The following is a 20,628-nucleotide window of genomic DNA, read 5'->3' on the forward strand; positions in this document are numbered from 1 at the left end:
GCTGGGACGTCTCACAGCGGTTTACCACTTTATGGATTTAAAGTTGATTTGACATGAATATAAAATCGACACTAACGATGCACTTATTCAAGTATTCCAAGTCTTACATTTTGACACTTGCATTGTTCGGAAATTGGCAGAAAAAGTACTTTTAATTTGCGGTGACAAAATGTCACACGAGTATAAAACGAATGGACTATAAATGCAGAAGTCACTCACCTCGTCGTCCTTGTACCAGGAGAGCGATTCAGCGGTCAGCACAAACCAGTACTCCTTAGCTCCACCCTTCATGATGCCAATGTTGTTGATTGTCAACCAGCCCTTTCTGATTACCTGAAATACATAACACATGGGGTTATTAAGAGCTACGCACATACACATGCGTACAGGTACATACGTCTAATGTTACAGGCTTGTTGGAGTCTGGAGTCCATCATGACCCATGTCTGCTTTGGTGGACCATCTTTATACATATCACAGGAGTGTCTCATTGTGCAAATGCACAAAGTCAAAATATTAGGCCCACCCTCACAGTATGATAATATACACAGCTCAGACCCACCGAGACCTGGACTTCACAAGACATCTGAAGGAGTTCTGTGGAATCTGGTATCTAGACATTACCAGAAAGTCCTTCAATTTATGTGCGTCGCAAGGTACATCAGCGATCCACTTTATCTTGGAGAAAACAGGATTCGTCAGTCCCCCGTCCCGGGAGTTAGCAAGGGCATTCTGGCCCGTGTACAAAAGGGTTTGATGCAGAATGTTGTGACACATTCAGATCATCACTGGCAATACAATTATCTGCAATTTGAGCCATAGTAGATCTTCTCTTGGGCGATACCCTGTACCCCTCGCTGTTTCAACCCAGTTATCCGGCCATAATCATTTAACCTTTATGATTTCACCCAACCTAAGTCATTTAGGTCTTAATGCTGGTCATATCTGCTGCTTTTAACACAAGAACTACAAGTAACTAACAGCAGCCCAATGTTTGATATATCCTTGACCCTCACATGCACAATTGTTAGGAAATAAACTTTGTAGACACATTTTTTGGCTCATCGATGTTAAACTTGATAGTGAAGAAAGCTTTAACTAAGGTATAAGGCATTAACTTCATAAAAAGGCAGTGTAAGGAAAACTCTTGAACCACCTGCCTTCTACATTAGTGATATCACACACACACACACACACGCATATTCCTAGAAGATACAGGAAACCACTTACCATGATCTCATCCTGGAGCAGCCGAGCCAAAGAAGAAAAAAACAGACACGATTATTAAAAAACTATATTCAAGATTGAGGCAGTACCTGAAACAGATACAAATTTCATTTTAAAAGTGCAAACCCTGCCATTAACACTGAGCCTTAACATTTCTAACTGTTCACATGAATGAAAGTATGTATTAAAGTATGTAAATGAAAACAAATGCAGGTTTTATTAGTATATGAGGTCTGACTTACAGCACAGACAGTCACCATGAAGTACCACTGTATACTCATACAGAGATTATTAATAATTTATGGATTTAGTAAGAGAAAAAAAGAACATGGCATTGACTGTCATCTACAAGCCCGTTTAGTTCTGTGGTTTCCATCGACTCTGACAGTACAAACCAACCTTAAACCATGTTAAGAATAAAGGGCTTGTTGTTAAAGCAAAAACAAAAACCATAATAAACATTGTTCTTACATAAATGAGTTTGACTTTGTACTTTTGACCACCTGCCTAAAAACATGGACACTCTGAGTCATGTTAGCCTCAGGAACGCTGTCATCCACTCATCCTTTAAAAATATACGGCCCTGTGAAATGTGTTTTATTTATCCTGTTTTTAAATGTTTTGGATGTAACATCCATGTTTTATATTTAATATGCAAACCCAATTTCAGGAGAAGTTGGACCATTTTGTAAAATGCAATAAAAGCAAGGATCTGGGATTTGTTCATTCTCTCGAACCTTTTTATAACTGACAAAAGTACAAAGATTTTGAGTTATTATTATAACTGGAGACAGATCTGGACTGGAGAGCAGCCAGTCAAGTAATGTCTAAAATCCCAATATATGCCTCTAAATCAATGGTACTTTCACACACATGCAGTGGGCACTGATGAACCCCTACAATATGACAGATGCTGGCTTTTACCCCTTTCCCTGATAGCAATTTTAATGGAAGTTTGGCACAAAGTGCTGAGCCACAACCCATCAGTCTTGCTTGCAAAAACTGGATATAAAAGAATGATCCAGCAAAGCCACAATCATGATTCCCTCACCTGTAAACAGTGTAACTTAAAGATTCTGTAAATTTGTTGTCATTATTTTGCCTCTAATCCAACTTTTTAAGTGTATTTCAGGTGACAAAAATGGTTTATATTCACAAAATACAATCAAGTTGTTAAACTAGAACATTAAAAGTCATTTCTTTGTACTTCCATCAGTGTAATACACATTCAAGGGAATTAACTTACAAATTTTAGCTTTTACTGCAAAATGTCCAGCTTTTTTTGGAAACATTTATTCATTTTTTGCATTTGCTGTATTTGAATAACAACAAAATAGAAAAAAAAACAACGCTTTACAAGTGTATTTTTGCAGTTTCACAGTTCACAGCATACATTTAACACTAGAGGTGCTGGACTGACCTACTTATACTTAAAAGTACAGAGTGCCGCTTATTTGACTGCTGTGACTACCTACTTCAAACACTATGTTGGTTTTGCCTCCTTACTGCATCTTCCTGGTCAATTGGGTGAATCTACTTATTAAAATGGAAAGCATTACTGGTGCTGGATCAGCAACAGGGTTTAAGGTATCTGATCTAGGATCAGTTTTCTCTACAGATCTGCTTATAATTGATGCTAAAAGCATGAGCACAAACCTGCCCCTAAACCAGGGGATAAAGAGAAGAACCAGCGTGAAATAAAACACAAAAAATACAGTTTGCTGAGGATAAACACGTATCAGTAACTTAACACAACACATAATTAAATTATATACTATTTCTAATTCCATTATTTCTAATTCTCTTTTACATAGTATATTGTCAAATGTTTACATTCAAGTACCACATATCCTTTCTATAGATCAGTGGGGGTATCAGGGGGTAATAAAGTGTACTGAGCAACACATTTACCACAGTCAGTAACTATATACCCACACGGTTTATCTGTATGGTAGGTGTAGAATGTATGCACCAGATAAGTGTACCTAATAAAGTGCTAGATGGTGTTTGGGTTACTGCTTCAGTGGTTCAGTGGCTGACCTCACAAATGCTCTTTGGAAAGCTTTCAAACAGTAATGTCCATAATAATAATACAATGCTTACAGTTTGAGAATAGGATGTTTAGGTTATGGTCACATACTTTTGCCCATATTGTGTGAATGTACCACCTCTAGGTGGTACTGTGAGGAATTAAAAACATTACCTGGTTGCCGGCTGCTTTCTTCTTGCTCATCTGGCTGCTTCTCTGCTGGGCACTAGTGGGTTCGAAATGCAGATTGTAGCAGATGAAGAAAGTTGTCAAATATTCAATTAATTTTCATTTATTCAATCATTTATGAAGCATCTCTCACTTCCGGCTAGCTCATTCACATAGATTTAGCTCAAACATACTGAGGTAGAGATAGTTATTAGCCAAGTAGCTTTACTTCTTTCAGTCGCCCTAGAGTCAGGTGGATCGGATCATCTGGAAAATACACTCGATGTACACACTCACATATACTGTATATCTAAGGGCAACTTAGAGCAGCCAATCCACCTTCTCAGCTGGTGACAGAAGGTGAGATTCAAACCCAGGTTCCCAGAACTCAGGATACTCTGTGGCACACTATTTACCAGCTTCATCTACTTCTACCTCTGTGCCCCCCTCCCCCTCCAAATAATCACATTCATTGATTAGTTTTGCAGCCAAAAAGCAACCTGTATGACAGACAGGTGCTTCACATCGATGGCACTGTGTCAGTGTGTCAGTGTAAGTCAATCCAAACTTACTTGGCAAATCCAATGAAGTCTTCATGGTTGGTGTTTATGTAGGCCAGCTCAATGTCAATCAGAAGCATCACCTGATGAGCACAGTTGGAAATGATGATCAATTATCTTTATTCCGTACTTATATTAGAACTTTACAGCCCAATGATTAATCACTGGACACACCAGCTACATCAAAGGATAAATGAATGAAGGATAAATTACTAACAGGTGCTTTTAACAGATGTGAAAAATAATATGTCTAAATGCATTTTTCAGAGCCCTGATACTACAGTATATAACATCATCATCACAAGGTTGAACTGCATTAAAGAGCCATTAAGAGCCATTATAAATTATATAATCCCTCTAAGTGTGTGTGTGTGTGTGTGTGTGTGTGTGTGTGTGTGTCTCAGTGACTCACCTGGTCTTTGGTGCGACTCTCCCGGTCTCTGATATGCTGTGTAACGATTCTTTCCATTTCCTCTCGCAGCATGGGGTACTGGGCAAGCTATAAATACACAAACACAAAACACAAGACCGAGTGCAGATGCATTATACCATTAAACAACACCATCACCACGGTTTTATCACATCTTCTATATCATCAGATAACAAAGACAAATAACATTTCACTGCAACATATTTATTATAATACTACATGTGACTAGCATGACTTCAAATGAGCACTAAGAAGAAATTAAGCATCGCTTATTTATTAAGTGTAATAATCACTGAAATCTTATTATTATTATCGATGTCTTGTGTTTTTATATCTAGTGGAGGGTTATTATCAAAGTAACTCCTATAATTTTGCTTAATCTCTGTCTCTTTGCCTGTTTTCCCTGTTTTAAACTATTTCCCCACACAAAGTTATTAATATAAGTTACAGACCCTAACGTTTCTTTGAGCTGTTTACCTGAATACATGATGCATTGCAACATTTGGGTCATGCATGGTCACTCCTCTACACACACTGTCATTCTAACAAACCTCTACACACACGGTCATTCACAGAACAATTCAAATTAGACGTGTCAGGCACTTTTGGGTGACTCCGAACCAAACAGGGAACAGATTTGGGGCTGCAGGCAGACTGGGTTACACCTCATGCACCGTACTGAAGATAGAGAGCAGATTACAGGAGAAAGAGAGGAAGATGAACGAGGAAGAATGTTTGGGGACTCGTGTGGATTTTCAGCTTAGTCACATCCTCTCATGAGCTATAAAATTTTGACCTGATGTTGCAGCCTCCTGGTAGTAAAACAGGCTAGGTTATAAAGTATTTAGAGAATGGAACTGCATAAAACAGCACTATGATAAACCTTAAAACTGTTGCTCAGCTATTATAACTGTCTTATTCAAGGGCGTGAAAAATAATCCAACACTGCAAGGGGACACATTCACCATCAACACACAGCAGGCAGAAATAAAGCAAACCAAAACAAAGCATAAAAAACCCATTTGATTAAACTTGCTTAGAAGTCAAATCTAAATTAGCCAGTTTGCATCGAATTCTTTAAAAACAAAATTAGACCCCAGTTAAGAATTTCCAATCATTGTAAAGATTTTCTCATGAATGCTAAAAGTATTAAGTAAATAAAAGGGGAGCTCGGATGGTGCAGCAGTAAAGTACTCTAACCCACAACCGATCCAGGGATCTGAGGTTCAAATCTTAGCGGTGCTATCAGCCAGTCCGGTGTCCACTCAGAAATGATTTCCCAGAGGTGTTCGAAGTGGGGTAGCCGAAACAGCCCAACCATTGGGAAGTACACTTGTCAGTGTTATAATAGGAGGGTTGCATCAGGAACGGCACTGGGTGTAAGAAGTCTGTCAAGTCTTGTATGCCCTGAGCTCAACCCAAATAAAGACCTCTGGAATAAATTTGAAGGTCTAGTGAGGCCCAAGACGTCAACAGAGGCGCCGGACCTGAAGAAATGATCACTCCAAAATCTGATGGAAAGCTTTCTTAAATCAGTGGAGGCTTTTTCAACTGCAGGGTGGGGGGCAAGGTCACATTAATGTCTATGGTTTTGGAATAGGATGTTCAACAAGGTCATGGCCAGGCGTCCACAAACATTTGGTATTGTTTTGCATCCATGTTTCTGCATGTTATGTACCTTTATTCATACAAGGATTGTGTTAAAACATGCCAGTATTGGGGGACAGTCCTATTAGTTCCTATACCTGTGGTCTGGTTTAAATTATTTTAGCATGATATAAAATATAAAAGAAGGGGACATTTTGGCAGAAATCCACAAGAGACAAACTGTACAAGAGACAAAGGGTTAGATTACATGTAAAACAGGGTCACAGTGAGGAGTGAGGAGGAGAAAGGAAAGATGAAAACAGATTTTCAGATAATCTGTTCGTAACAAGACCTTTTTAACTAAACATTTACTCAGAAATCAGGTTCTAAACTTATAGAAAAACGATGTGCAAAAATGAAAAAGTAATAAATACAAAATGATTAAAGCTGTAGTATGTAACTTTAAGGGATTTGAAGACCTTTTTGGTAGAAGCCAGCATAAGAACATTATGTCATTGTTTATCTCCATATTTCTTCTGATAAATGGTTTAATCTGACAATGATTAATCTAGTAAGCATGTTTTGTCTGGTCAACTTCATTTCATTCATTAATATGCATCCATTTTTACATTTCAGGTCTAGAACACATTCCAAAAAAATGGACGGTGAAGCATTTACCCCTATGTTTCCATTCCTTCTCACAACACGTTTTGGCACCAATGATAACAAGCAATTAAGTGTTTCAGGGGTTATATTTCTGCATCGACTGCAATAATGCTATTATAAAAAGTTACATACTGCAGTTTTAATGTTGTAAGTAACTATGAAAAGACCAGGACAGGACACCGAACAGTATGGAACGTCAGAATGACAAAAAGAGGCAGCTGGCCATTATTAAAGAATAATGAATAGAGAGTTTAATAAGTAGGAAGAGATTATGACTAGTGTAAGTGGTAAGGATAGACCGACTGTTGCTGGACAGAATCAAACACAAACGCTGTAGTAGAATCATTCACTGCACAGTAATCGCTCTATAGTCCAGTTCATGAGATACATGCATGAGATTGTTTTCAGTCTGGTTCAGATTTACATGTCCCAAGCAGCCAAATGTGTCAGACATAATGTTAGGAATGGTAGGGAGTAGAAGGTTTGGCAAAGGTCTCTCACATACTTGTTTTCAATGAACTGTTGAGTAATTGAGTAATTACATTCTCACACTGAAATAAATCTGATTTTTTTCTTCTATTTTTAAAATCCCTGTCAAAATTGAGAAGATGCTGAACTTAATCTAAACTTGTGGGATTGTGATAGCAAAGAAACAGCAGAAAGAAAATTAACTGTAGTCAAAACCAGGGAGAAAATTTGGGGGCACACCTACGCTCTAAAGTCTAAAAGAGTGGAGGCTGTTATAGCATTAAAGAGGGAGACGCCCATGGTTTTGAAATGGGATCTTCAACAAGCTTAATCTGGTATCCACATACTTTTGGCTATACAGTTTGTTATATAGTGAATCTCAGTGGTGCTATTAACCAGTCAGGCATCACTGACCTGGCCTGCACAAAGCCCTGACGTCACCACCACTAAACACCTACGCTCTTAAGTCTGGTGGATAGTCTTTATAAAAGAGTGGAGGCTGTTATAGCATTAAAGATGGAGACTATTGTAAATTTAACGCCCATGGTTTTAAAATGGGATCCACATTGGTATCCACATACTTTTGGCCATATAGTGTGTCATAGCAGTCTTGGGACCTAAGGATTTCTGGAATTTTGTATAATGGTCTGCCGGAGAGTTGTTACTGTCCACAGTCAATCAGGCTTTACATGTCATGGGTGTAGATGTTGTGCAAGAAAGAAGTCGGCGCCCTAAAACTTGATTAAACCTCGTCGTTGATCACATGGTTAAAGAATAAGCAGAAATAAGGGTTTCTTCTGGAACAGTGGTCCAAAACTCATGGTGATGTAAAGCTTGTTAAACTGTGGAGAGTGTCACCTGTGTTTTAATAGCTTTTAGATCATGAAAACTAGCAGTTGTGCCGTGGTTGACCACAAATTTGCATGTGAAAATGATGCTGCTGACAATATGTGCTTTCTGTTATGATTTACAGCTGCCCCAAACACCAAGATGTATTATGTTTAGAAAAATGGTCACATCAGAGTAATGAAATACCAAGAAAACAGTCTAATAATAGGTAATCTACAGTATATGTATCTATTAACAATCTTTCTTTATTCTAAAACATTTCATTCCTACCACTATTTTGAAATGAAGGCTACTATTCAATATGACTTATTTCGACAGCAAATCCAGCCATCAGTCTATCCGTACATGTAGGAAGGCGCAGACAAACAAGGCTCGATTTCTGCATTACCTTATCACTACATTTTCGTATGGTGGAGGTCAGTTCGCTCACTACCATATCTATACACTTCAGGCACGGAGACTTCAGCTTTTGGACCAGCTTTTTCACTATGGCTTCGAAGGCTAAATCAGGGGTGAACAGGCCCGTCCTGTAAAGGAAGTTAGGTGGTAGAGAGCAACACACAGGAGGGGGAAGAGAGAGGGAGAAAGAAAGATAGAGGACAGATGGATGGAAGGTGTATGACAAGCCGGAGTAAAGAAGCGAAAAATTGGAAAAGGAAAAAAAATAGATGATAAATGAGACACCGGGTAGAAGGACAGATCAGACAGCACAGAGGAAAGAAAAGGCAAGTAAGACATTTGGTTTCTTCTCAAGCCATTCACCAAAGAGCTCCAGCCAACATTTCTCTCCCGCAGAGAGAAACGTCGGCCCGCTCTGTCCACCAGCCAACAGTTTAAAGCCTGGAACAATTCATACTGCAGTGCTGCACACTCAGACCAGTCAGAAATCACCTCATTTACCTCGTTCTATGTTCCCCTCTCCAAATTTCTCTCCCAGTGACCCTTACTTTACAGCTGACCACCCAAAACCACAGCTTTATTATAGTTTATTACCTCATACTGGACTACAACCTCAAAAATGGAAATAGTAATAATTTTTTGGCACTGGAATGGTACCATTAGGGTTCTCTCCTGTACAAACCTGTGAGCTAGTGAGGTCACCTTTTCGCACCCTGTCTATGTACTTATACTCAGGTCTTTCAAAATATATCACACTACCAAGATTAGGATTAGGAAATCAATCATTGCTTATATTTTGGGAAAAGTTTATATTTTATGAGCCAACCTGAATCAAGCTGGGGTCAAAACTTAACGTATATGTGTATTGAACATGTATTTCTTTACCATGGCGGTCAAATTTTTGTTTTTTTTATCCATTTGGTCTTTTCGCCTTGATCTGCTGGATTTTTTTTTACATGATCATTATAATTGTCTTCCACCATCAAGGTTTTTTTAAATTATGATGGTTAGATGTAAATAAAAATCACAAAAATCATGTGCACCATGTATTCAAAGCTCACATGTCTGAAGTGAATTCAAAGCTGCTCAAACATTCACGACAACAAAAGAACCTAAAGTTTTTCTTGGACAGAGAATGAACCCGAGAAATGCGTTCCAACCATTCAGTAAGAGAAGAATCAGCCTTCCAAGACAGCCACGAGCAAGTGTGTCCAAAAATGTGCCTTGTAAATGTAAATGTAAAATAAATAGAGGGGAAATTCTGATCATTTGCATGTTTGTTTAAAGCAGATCACAAAGAGACCAACAAATGAGCTGAAAGTCTGAGTTGGAATTGGACTGGTGCTGGATCACTACTGGACCACTGGATCAGTACTGGACAAGTAATCAAAGGGTCACTGGTTTAAGCCCCACCACCAAAGCAATTGCTTAAATTGTAATTAGTTATGATTTTAAGTATCTGCTAAAAGCCACAAACGTACAAAGGTGAACGTAAGCATTACTGTATGTATATTGACTGGTGTAAGGTGCATCACTACAGTCATGCTAGTGTCTGGATGTTGAAGTCTTAATGCTTGGTACATTGTGTTATTACAGCGTTATTCCATAGGTACACACCTCCCGAGAGTCAATGTATGGCATAGTTAGCTGATTTCCTGATCAAACTCACCTGATCCAACCAGTGAGTCACCAATAAGTGCAGTTCCTACAGCTGGTATTCAAAAGCAGAACAGTTTTATACAGCTCTGCTATACTGTAGGATGTTATGATTGTAATTTTAAGATTTTTATTAGAATTCTGATGGTTTCAAGGGTGTGTTTGGATTAACTTGATAAAAAAGTGCTCTCTATCATGACACACGTCTACCCAGCAGTAGAACACCATCATCCAGACACTTATACCTAACACAGCGAGCTATCCGGGCCATGCCGTGGCCATTCTACTCATTTCTGTCCAAGCTGTGATGAGACACATAGACACTCTCACTCACACATGCCGCCCCTTCCCATAATCCTTCTGTTTACGGCAGAGATACTTATGGTCGGGTGCTGGCAAGATTTAGGGGGAGCTCGGACACATCACGACTTTCCCGACCAGGGCTTTACCTTCTTGGTACACTGCCTAACAGTATTGACTAGCTCAGAAATGACCAAGTCCACACATTTCTGGCAGGGCTCTTTAATCTTCCCGATCTGCCTTTTCACAATGGTCTCAAAGGCCATGTCCGGGGTGAAGAGCCCAGTTCTGCCCACCAAAGAGGAGACAGACAGGTCCAAAAAACAAAAAGGAAGGGAGGAGAGAAAAACGAGGGGGGAATAAAAAAGAATAGGTTGGGCAGAAAGAAGAGTGTTAAAGAACAATCCAATGAGATTTTAAAAAGTCATTAATTTTAAAATGCCAAGAAAGAGAAAAAGGCAAATTTCTAAAAATAATTAATTTAATGCTACCATTTTACTGTTAGCATTCAAACTTTAATAACAAGTATTAAAAGTTATATTTATTTAAAAATAAACTGGGTAGAAAAATTAATTGCATTGTACCCAAATTAGTCCCCAGCTGTCCCATAAGAAACAAAAATACAACAACAAAAGGGGAATTATTAATAAAGTAAAAACACTCATAATGCCCGTATTAATGTTAAAGAAATAGTTCTGCAAATATATATATATATAATTTAAAATGTCCTTTTTTACCCCAAATGCAGCCCAACAGTGTCCCGGGTTTTCTTTACGTTTAAGCAAAACAAAACAGCATCCTTTTTTTAGCCATTTTGGATGTTAGAATTTATGACAAGAAAACACACAAACACAACTGACCATGAAACTGAAAAAGTTTCATATAAAATTACATTTATGATTATGAACTGTGCTCTATTTTATCTTTATTTAAGATAATAAAGCATTTTAACAGCAGATTTAAGAGCATTTTGAAGCAGATATAAAATTATTAACTGGTACTTTTGATAACAGATGTGGTTCTGTGGAGTCCCAAAGCCTTAGATGCTTCTTTTAATCCTTTCCAGACTGATACATTTAACTAGTATTTTTTATGTGAAATTTCTTTAGATCATCACATAGTGTTGCTGTAGAAACTTTAAGGTTTTAATAGTTAAATTTTTTTTTATGCATTTTCTCCCTTTTTCTACCGATTTTAGAGCGTCCAATTTTTACCCGAATGCATCCATACGCTTCCTCTCCACTGTAGCTGACCCCCGCCCTGATTGAGGAGAGCGAGACTGACACGCGCCCCCTCCGACACGTGTGCAGTAGCCGACTGCATCTCTTGACCTGCACGAGGCGAGTTCATATGCGGATCAGACCACACCCTGATCAGCATTATTCCTCGACTCAGCAGAGGTTGTAGGAGTCCCTATCCAGCTTATCCTACCCTATGAACAACAGCCAAACGTTGTTCATGTAGCCTCCCAGCCCAGTCGATGGCAGAGCTGAGATTCGATACGATGTATTCGAAATCCCAGCTCTGGTGTGCTAGCGGTATTTTACCGCTGCACCACCCGAGCGGCCTCGATAGTTTAAATTTAATAGTATGGTTCACAATGTGTACGATTTGTATTCTACAGAAAATTTGTTCAATTAGCAACAACAGTTGATTCCACAAGGGCGATTAAGCTTTATTATTTTCTTTATGTAAGTTTAATGACTTAAAATTATTCAGTTTGACAAATATGCAGTAACAGACAGAACATTTACTTTTTCACCCCACTATATATGAAAAACTAATGCCTTCCAGATGATTATCAATACAGAATTTAGGTGCAGTGTATAGCCCATGTCAGGTACTTAACATGACTTATCAATGACATTTGGGGTAAAGAGTGAATGATATTAATGTGTTTTAGTTTGTTTGTTTTTGCTGAGCTATTTCTATAAGAAAATTAGTTTTTTATGCCTGGTCTTCAGCCTGTCTGGTAGATAAATGCAGTAGTGTTATGATACACTGCTAACAATATAAAGTTAAGAACATGTTACACCAGACAGGTTGAAACCATACACACACATCCTCCGATTAGAATGAGACACTTCAACAAAACCCAGATCTCATCACGAGCACCCATCTCTGTTTACGCCAAACTGTCTTGATCAGGAGTTTGAGGGAAGACGCAGGGTGCCACTGTGTTTAGATTAGTGTTTTGTGATTGCGTTTAGTCAGGACAGACAGGTGGGACACAGAAAGTGGTACACAAAGAGTATGCGAGACGGAAAATGAAAGATTTGAGACGGGATGGAAAGGAACGTGCCTGATGCCGTGAATGTTCTTGATGGCGTAGCTGATCTCCTTCCGCAGCTCCTTCTCATCAAACTCCATCTGTGGAAAGAAAGAAAACATAATGCATGATCACACGCTGGGAATGTAGCTGGTAGATCAATAACATTCAGTTGCAATTGATTTTTCATTTCATTTCATTTTCCTCAACAGTTTTATCCTGGTCAGGGTCACTGTGGGTCTGGTTCAACCGGGAAACACAGAAACGCAGGAACACCTTGGACAAAGTGCCAATTCATCGCAGAGCTTCAGCCACCACCACCAACATCCAGGTTCGAATCTCAGCAGTAGTGGGTCAGCTTAATAGATTGCTGCATCACCTGAGCACCCTGGCTCTATCTATCTATCTGTCTGTCTGTCTGTCTGTCTGTCTGTCTGTCTGTCTGTCTGTCTGTCTGTCTGTTTGTCTGTCTGTCTGTCCATCTATCTATCTATCTATCTATCTACAGTATGTATGTATGTATGTATGTATGTACTCTATCTATCTATCTATCTATCTATCTATCTATCTATCTATCTATCTATCTATCTACAGTATGTATGTATGTACAGTGTATCACAAAAGTGAGTACACCCCTCACATTTCTGCAGATATTTAAGTATATCTTTTCATGGGACAACACTGACAAAATGGCACTTTGACACAATGAAAAGTAGTCTGTGTGCAGCTTATATAACAGTGTAAATTTATTCTTCCCTCAAAATAACTCAATATACAGCCATTAATGTCTAAACCACCGGCAACAAAAGTGAGTACACCCCTTAGTGAAAGTTCCTGAAGTGTCAATATTTTGTGTGGCCACCATTATTTCCCAGAACTGCCTTAACTCTCCTGGGCATGAAGTTTACCAGAGCTTCACAGGTTGCCACTGGAATGCTTTTCCACTCCTCCATGACGACATCACGGAGCTGGCGGATATTCGAGACTTTGCGCTCCTCCACCTTCCGCTTGAGGATGCCCCAAAGATGTTCTATTGGGTTTAGGTCTGGAGACATGCTTGGCCAGTCCATCACCTTTACCCTCAGCCTCTTCAATAAAGCAGTGGTCGTCTTAGAGGTGTGTTTGGGGTCATTATCATGCTGGAACACTGCCCTGCGACCCAGTTTCCGGAGGGAGGGGATCATGCTCTGCTTCAGTATTTCACAGTACATATTGGAGTTCATGTGTCCCTCAATGAAATGTAACTCCCCAACACCTGCTGCACTCATGCAGCCCCAGACTATGGCATTCCCACCACCATGCTTGACTGTAGGCATGACACACTTATCTTTGTACTCCTCACCTGATTGCTGCCACACATGCTTGAGACCATCTGAACCAAACAAATTAATCTTGGTCTCATCAGACCATAGGACATGGTTCCAGTAATCCATGTCCTTTGTTGACATGTCTTCAGCAAACTGTTTGCGGGCTTTCTTGTGTAGAGACTTCAGAAGAGGCTTCCTTCTGGGGTGACAGCCATGCAGACCAATTTGATGTAGTGTGCGGCGTATGGTCTGAGCACTGACAGGCTGACCCCCCACCTTTTCAATCTCTGCAGCAATGCTGACAGCACTCCTGCGCCTATCTTTCAAAGACAGCAGTTGGATGTGACGCTGAGCACGTGCACTCAGCTTCTTTGGACGACCAACGCGAGGTCTGTTCTGAGTGGACCCTGCTCTTTTAAAACGCTGGATGATCTTGGCCACTGTGCTGCAGCTCAGTTTCAGGGTGTTGACAATCTTCTTGTAGCCTTGGCCATCTTCATGTAGCGCAACAATTCGTCTTTTAAGATCCTCAGAGAGTTCTTTGCCATGAGGTGCCATGTTGGAACTTTCAGTGACCAGTATGAGAGAGTGTGAGAGCTGTACTACTAAATTGAACACACCTGCTCCCTATGCACACCTGAGACCTAGTAACACTAACAAATCACATGACATTTTGGAGGGAAAATGACAAGCAGTGCTCAATTTGGACATTTAGGGGTGTAGTCTCTTAGGGGTGTACTCACTTTTGTTGCCGGTGGTTTAGACATTAATGGCTGTATATTGAGTTATTTTGAGGGAAGAATAAATTTACACTGTTATATAAGCTGCACACAGACTACTTTTCATTGTGTCAAAGTGTCATTTTTTCAGTGTTGTCCCATGAAAAGATATACTTAAATATCTGCAGAAATGTGAGGGGTGTACTCACTTTTGTGATACACTGTATGTATGTATGTACTCTATCTATCTATCTATCTATCTATCTATCTATCTATCTATCTATCTATCTATTTTTGTATATCTTTATCTATCTATCTATCTGTCTGTCTGTTTGTCTGTCTGTCTGTCTGTCCATCTATCTATCTATCTATCTATCTACAGTATGTATGTATGTATGTATGTATGTACTCTATCTATCTATCTATCTATCTATCTATCTATCTATCTATCTATCTATCTATCTATCTATTTTTGTATATCTTTATCTATCTATCTATCTATCTATCTATCTATCTATCTATCTGTCTGTCTGTCTGTCTGTCTGTCTGTCTGTCTGTCTGTCTGTCTACCTATCAATCTAAATATGCTCTTTAACATATCATCTTGCTAGCTAGTGAAACATCAGCCTGCACTAAAACAAAAGGCTTCCCCAGTCTGTGATGGTTATATTTTAAAGTAAAACCACACTTTTCTATTCATATTACTATAATCACTGTTACAGCGACTGGCTTCTGAATAACTGCGCTCTTATGAAACACATTTATCTCAAATAATAACAAACAATCTGGAATGTGTAACCAAAAGCACCCAGTTTGGTATCAGTTAGTAATCAGGAGAGAAAGATTTAAAGACGCTGACTGATTCTCCTTCTGGACCAGAATTTCCTGTTGGGCCACTCCAGACAGAGTGTTTTATTGTGTGTGTGTGTGTGTGTGTGTGTGTGTGTGTGTGTGTGTTCCAGTAAGCAGGAGGCAAATGTTTTACTCAAGAAGTACTCGGGCGGGGGGGAGCCACGAGTTTGGGCAGTGAGTCACTCTTTGGTTGCTAAGTGATAGCAGCGGGACCGAAGATGCTCTTCTATGTAGCACAGCTCAGCTAGAAATACAGGTAAATAAAGTTACTAGGTTTGGGCTGGGGCTTTTAGAGTGAACCATAAAAATAATTTTATGCAAATAGTGAATCTGACAGACATTATAAAACACTGGCTGAGTTTATATGCCAAGAGTTTCTCCAAACTGATTGAATTCATTCCGATTCTAGATGAAGACTCAGTGGTTAGATGTTCACTCTCTCTAGAATGGGATTGCTGGAGGTGATTACATGCACGCCACAAGCAAGCCCTTCCAAAACAACGTGCACATGCAGGGTACCACTTGGTGAACGAGTAAGAGGAGCAGCAGGACGTGAGTTTTCAGTCGGTGTGTTTGTTTTTTCATTGTTTTAAAATGATGGCGGACTCAGGAAAATGTTCTTCACATCTCTTACAATAGAAGTAACAAGAGAAAGATATCCTGCAAGTTTATCCTTTTAAGTTTATTAAAAGTCAAACGAACTTTTGAATCGTTTTTTCACTTCCGCTCTGGTACAAATGCACGTGCTTAGAACGAATGTAAACTTTCCGTTTGGGAGCGTAATAGGATACAAGTGTTTACAGGGCTATTTTTCTTCTATTTAACAGATTATTTCAAGAATTACCGACCTCGTTTAATCAGAATTCAGAATTACCTTAGTCTAGTAGACTAGTCTGTTCTGATTGTTGTGAATAGTCGGATTATTAATGGATTATCAGGCTGCATGTAAACATGACTAGTAAGACAAAAGCATTCGTGCAAAAGCGAAATGTGAAAGAGCCACAAGAGAAAACAAAACCATTGAGGTTCAGATCTCACAGGTTGGCTGCGAGCACTGATAATCCCCAATATCTAACAGTCTCCATGTGATTTGTTAAATGTGCACCTCCCTTCTCTCTAAAAGGACAGTTAGACCCAAACCATGTCAGAACCATCGCAGCGCCAACCACAGGATCACCTATCTGTATGCATGCAGTCTTCACACACCTTGACCAGTTCGAAAGGGAAGCGCTCGTGGAAGATGCGGTTGATCCTCGCTCCTCCTGACAGCTCGTACGTATCGATCTGATCGCCAGACCCCTCGATACGCTTTTCAAAGTCCACCGAGAACTGCTGCACCATCCTGGAGAGATGTGTGATGCATTAGTGAGGAAGATTAAAGCATGGAAAATATGAGTCCATCCCAAGAGCGTCTGTGTACAAGAAGGTGCTTTATGCGACAGGGTGTGAGCTCTATGACCCCCATGTTTTAACTTGTACAGATGTGTTAGATGTAAGTTACTGACTGTAGCAGGGCTTTGGTCTTGCGAGATGGATCATCTGGTCGAAAGCTCTTGTACTCTTCCACCTCTTTCTCGATGGACAGTAGCTGACTCTGGAGCTTACTGCGCAGTCCAGGCAGCGTGTCGCGGATGTGATTGGTTAGTTGCTGCATAAAACAGGAGAAAATTCAGAATAAAAATGTGCTTATGGTTTTCAGTAAAGCATTTGTCACAACCATCGGTCATCTTCACATAGTCTTTAGTGGAGCAAGACCCCGGCTATCATGGGCTTATTGATAAGCAATTGTGCTTCAGTAAACTACTACAACTAGTTTGGTTTGGTGACATTAAGTTTATGTTCTCACCTGGTTAAGCGCTTTCTGCAGGTATGGTGTACCCATCCGATCTGCCAGGTGTCTGTAGGCAGGATGAGACAGAAAGAACTTCCTCTCTGCAGCCATGGCAGCATTGATGTCCTTCTTTCCATCGATGTCCTTCTGACTGCGGTTCACCACACCGATGTAGCCTAACACAACGACAAAACAGTTCAAATATCAACTGTAATGTTATACATACATGAGTACAGAAATACAGGCCATGATATTTAATGATGTGTGTTTTTAATGTGTCTAATTTTATGGTTTTATGCTGAGTTCAAAATACATACATACATATTAAACAGACATATTAAATGTATTTTAAACTGAGTACATACATATAAAACACATATTACATACATACTAAACTACATATATATTAAACTTAGAAAGAATAATTTAGTTATGAAAATCATTTGAAAACAATTATGTTTGGAACCTTCAAAATGTTGCAAAATCAGAAAGGTTTTTTATCATTCCTATTACTTTACTTCTCTAAATTCTGATACAATATTGAACAACAGACCAAAAACGATCATTTTCAAGCCATGGCAGCACTTTTTTTTATTATTATTAAATATATGAGTTTTTCCCCTTTTTCTTCCTTTTAGCGTGTACAATTGCCCGATTGCATCATGCTTCCTCTCCACCAATGTCGATCCCTGCTCTGATTAAGGAGAACGAAGCTAATCCGACACGTGGGCAGCATGCCGTATGCATCTTGACGAGTGCAGTGCAGCTCAGCGTAGTGTATGGAGAGACACACCCTGACAGCACTCTTTTCTCATCTCTGTGCAGGTGCCATCAATCTGCCAGCAGAGGCTGCCATGGCAGCACTTTAACCATCCCTGTTTTTCCAGACAGCCAATCATGTCTGTGATATTTGAACCTGGATCTCAGCAGTGGTGGGCTGGTGTAATAGACCGCTGATCCACCCAATAATAATTATAATAATGATAATAATAATAAAGAGGTGGTAATACATGAGATCTTTCTTGTTCAAATGAATAATCATTTATAAACATTGACCCTATTATCTAACTAATATTAATACTAATAAAATCCTTAATTTCCTCCAGAATAAAGTATCTATCGATCTATCTACACCACAAATTTGATTCATGCAGAAACAGATTTTGATGTAAGTTTTTTTTTATAATTAAAATCATCTTTAAATTATTGGGACATTATATTATTGGACATTTTCTCCTCTACTTAACGAGTCTCAGTCATTTCAGCCCTGCATTAATCCATGTAGCTTGTAATGAAATACGGTTTGACGTTACACGAGTGAGTCACGGGCCCTGTGAGGGTAAAGACAGTGTGTGATGGAAACAAATTTAGAAAAGTTCTGCCCGAAACCGAGTGGAAATCTGGAACATCAGCATATTGTGTTCAAGGGTTTCCTATAAATATGCTTTATTGCTAAGTAAAGAAACGGACAGAGGTTTTTTCCAGATGTTTCACTGAAATCAAGACATTGTTTTTTCATTATGCCCCCGGGTGTTCCCTCTCTCTCTCTCTCTCTCTCTCTCTCTCTCTCTCTCTCTCTCTCTCTCTCTCTCTCTCAGTGTTTCAGCATCACTGAATGTTAAATTACGTGCAGCAGTGAGACCTGATCTATCATTGGACCACCAGGTGGAGCCACTGAGAGCTGCTCGCTTCAATCAAACTTCCAAAAAAAGTTGGGACAACAGTCAAATGAAAATAAAAATTCTTCTTTTACAGTTTTTTATTCAGAAACAGGCCAAATAAGAGATAATAAATGCTTTAATTCGTTTTTTTATTTTATTTTGTAAAATATATGCTAATTCCCAATTTAATGCTTGCAACATATTTCAAAAAAGTTGGGACAAGGGCAGAGTAAGACAGATAAATTTATGGAATGATTAAAAACTACTGTTTTAAAAAAATTCTGTAAAAATTGGACAAGGTCAATATGAACAAACTTTTGAACAGATGTTTTATGTAATATATAGAACATGTTAAAATAATCCAGCAGTGTGTTAATGTTGCAGTTTGTCAACATATGCTCCTTTTTAAGAGACAGCTCTGCTTGTTTGACCAGGAAAATGCCAAGCCACCTTCTGCACGCTACTCCAGTGTGGCTTTGTAGAAATAAAGTGCAGGTGCTAGGCTAGCCTGCCTGCTTTCCACACATTATAAAGCACAATAAACAACAGCGGAGACCCTGGACTGTTAAACAGCTGAAGTGTTTCATCAAGCAAGAAAAGCGTACACTAAGAGACTTAATGTTACAATGTGATAATATCATTAAAAACGCATTGTGGATGAAAATATAAACATTGCTATATTTTCTAAATTTGTACACATAAGAGAAATACACTGGCATAAATATTCTATATGCATATATTGCTATAAAAACGAATAATAAATCCTACCTCTGCGCAGTGGCAGCAGTTTGTTCTCCAGAATATCACGAGCATCTGTTCCTTCATCCATCAGATCCAGTTTAGTGATCACACCGATGGTGCGTAAACCTGTTCAATCACACCCAGACAAACAATGTATATTCAGTATAACAACTTCATAGCTGTCTACAAATCCTATATGATTTTTTAAGTACCTGCTACACATATAAAAAGTACTAGTGAACATCAAAAAATTGATCTGCCATGAATTAGAAGCTGCTGTAACACAATTGACACTGCATACAGTCAGGCAAGCTTTACCTTGCCATAGGCTTGGCAGACAAAAAAAAACGGTTTGTTACTGATTACATGGACAAAGAAAAGCAGATGAGGCTTCTACCCCGTGTCTTTGACAATTTAAAGCTCACTTGACCGTGTTTAGTGTCACCAGCTTCCAGTTCCAGCAGCTTCTTAATAATTACACACCATTTGCTTGTGATCCAGGAGTACATCTGACTATCCAGACAAGCTAAGCATAGGGTTTTCCTCCTGATCTTGACAGGATACCATGTTCCATTTCAGACATGTTTTTGATAGATGCCGTCAAACTGGCCCTATTTATACACGCTAAGAGAATTCACCATCCATAGTAAAGTCCATGCCTACAGGTTCCACACCACCAAACATTATCTAAGTTGATGTACTTATATATTTAAATTCAGCAGATGTAATTGCCAAGAACTAGGCATGATTGCCTCTGAATTAAGAGGAGCCAGTCAAAGGTCTTACAAGAATAACAATGGTTGCTTCCACTGGGGCTGTTTTAAGGATGCCCCAAATAGATGTAAATCATAAGGGCAGACCCAATTATCAGCTAGGCTGTAAATGTCTAGTGACCCCCCAGAAGAAGCT

The 20,628-nt window shown here is 39.2% G+C and overlaps 1 protein-coding gene across 1 annotated transcript in view; it reads right to left on the minus strand.

The window, feature by feature from the left end:
- Positions 1-20,628, minus strand: part of dnm1a (dynamin 1a) — a 67,044-nt gene that overhangs the window by 32,586 nt on the left and 13,830 nt on the right. Inside the window, exons 5-15 of the mRNA XM_062988936.1 lie at positions 19,747-19,845; positions 17,333-17,493; positions 16,992-17,134; positions 16,693-16,828; positions 12,642-12,709; positions 8,373-8,511; positions 4,397-4,483; positions 3,997-4,067; positions 3,431-3,482; positions 1,231-1,242; positions 220-333 (exon numbers count right to left, since the gene is read on the minus strand). Of these exons, the coding sequence (XP_062845006.1) occupies positions 220-333; positions 1,231-1,242; positions 3,431-3,482; positions 3,997-4,067; positions 4,397-4,483; positions 8,373-8,511; positions 12,642-12,709; positions 16,693-16,828; positions 16,992-17,134; positions 17,333-17,493; positions 19,747-19,845 (1,082 nt within the window). The remainder of the gene's footprint in view (positions 1-219; positions 334-1,230; positions 1,243-3,430; positions 3,483-3,996; positions 4,068-4,396; positions 4,484-8,372; positions 8,512-12,641; positions 12,710-16,692; positions 16,829-16,991; positions 17,135-17,332; positions 17,494-19,746; positions 19,846-20,628) is intronic.

This window comes from Trichomycterus rosablanca, chromosome 26 (genome assembly GCF_030014385.1).
Source record: "Trichomycterus rosablanca isolate fTriRos1 chromosome 26, fTriRos1.hap1, whole genome shotgun sequence".
In the NCBI taxonomy this organism is placed as follows: domain Eukaryota; kingdom Metazoa; phylum Chordata; class Actinopteri; order Siluriformes; family Trichomycteridae; genus Trichomycterus; species Trichomycterus rosablanca.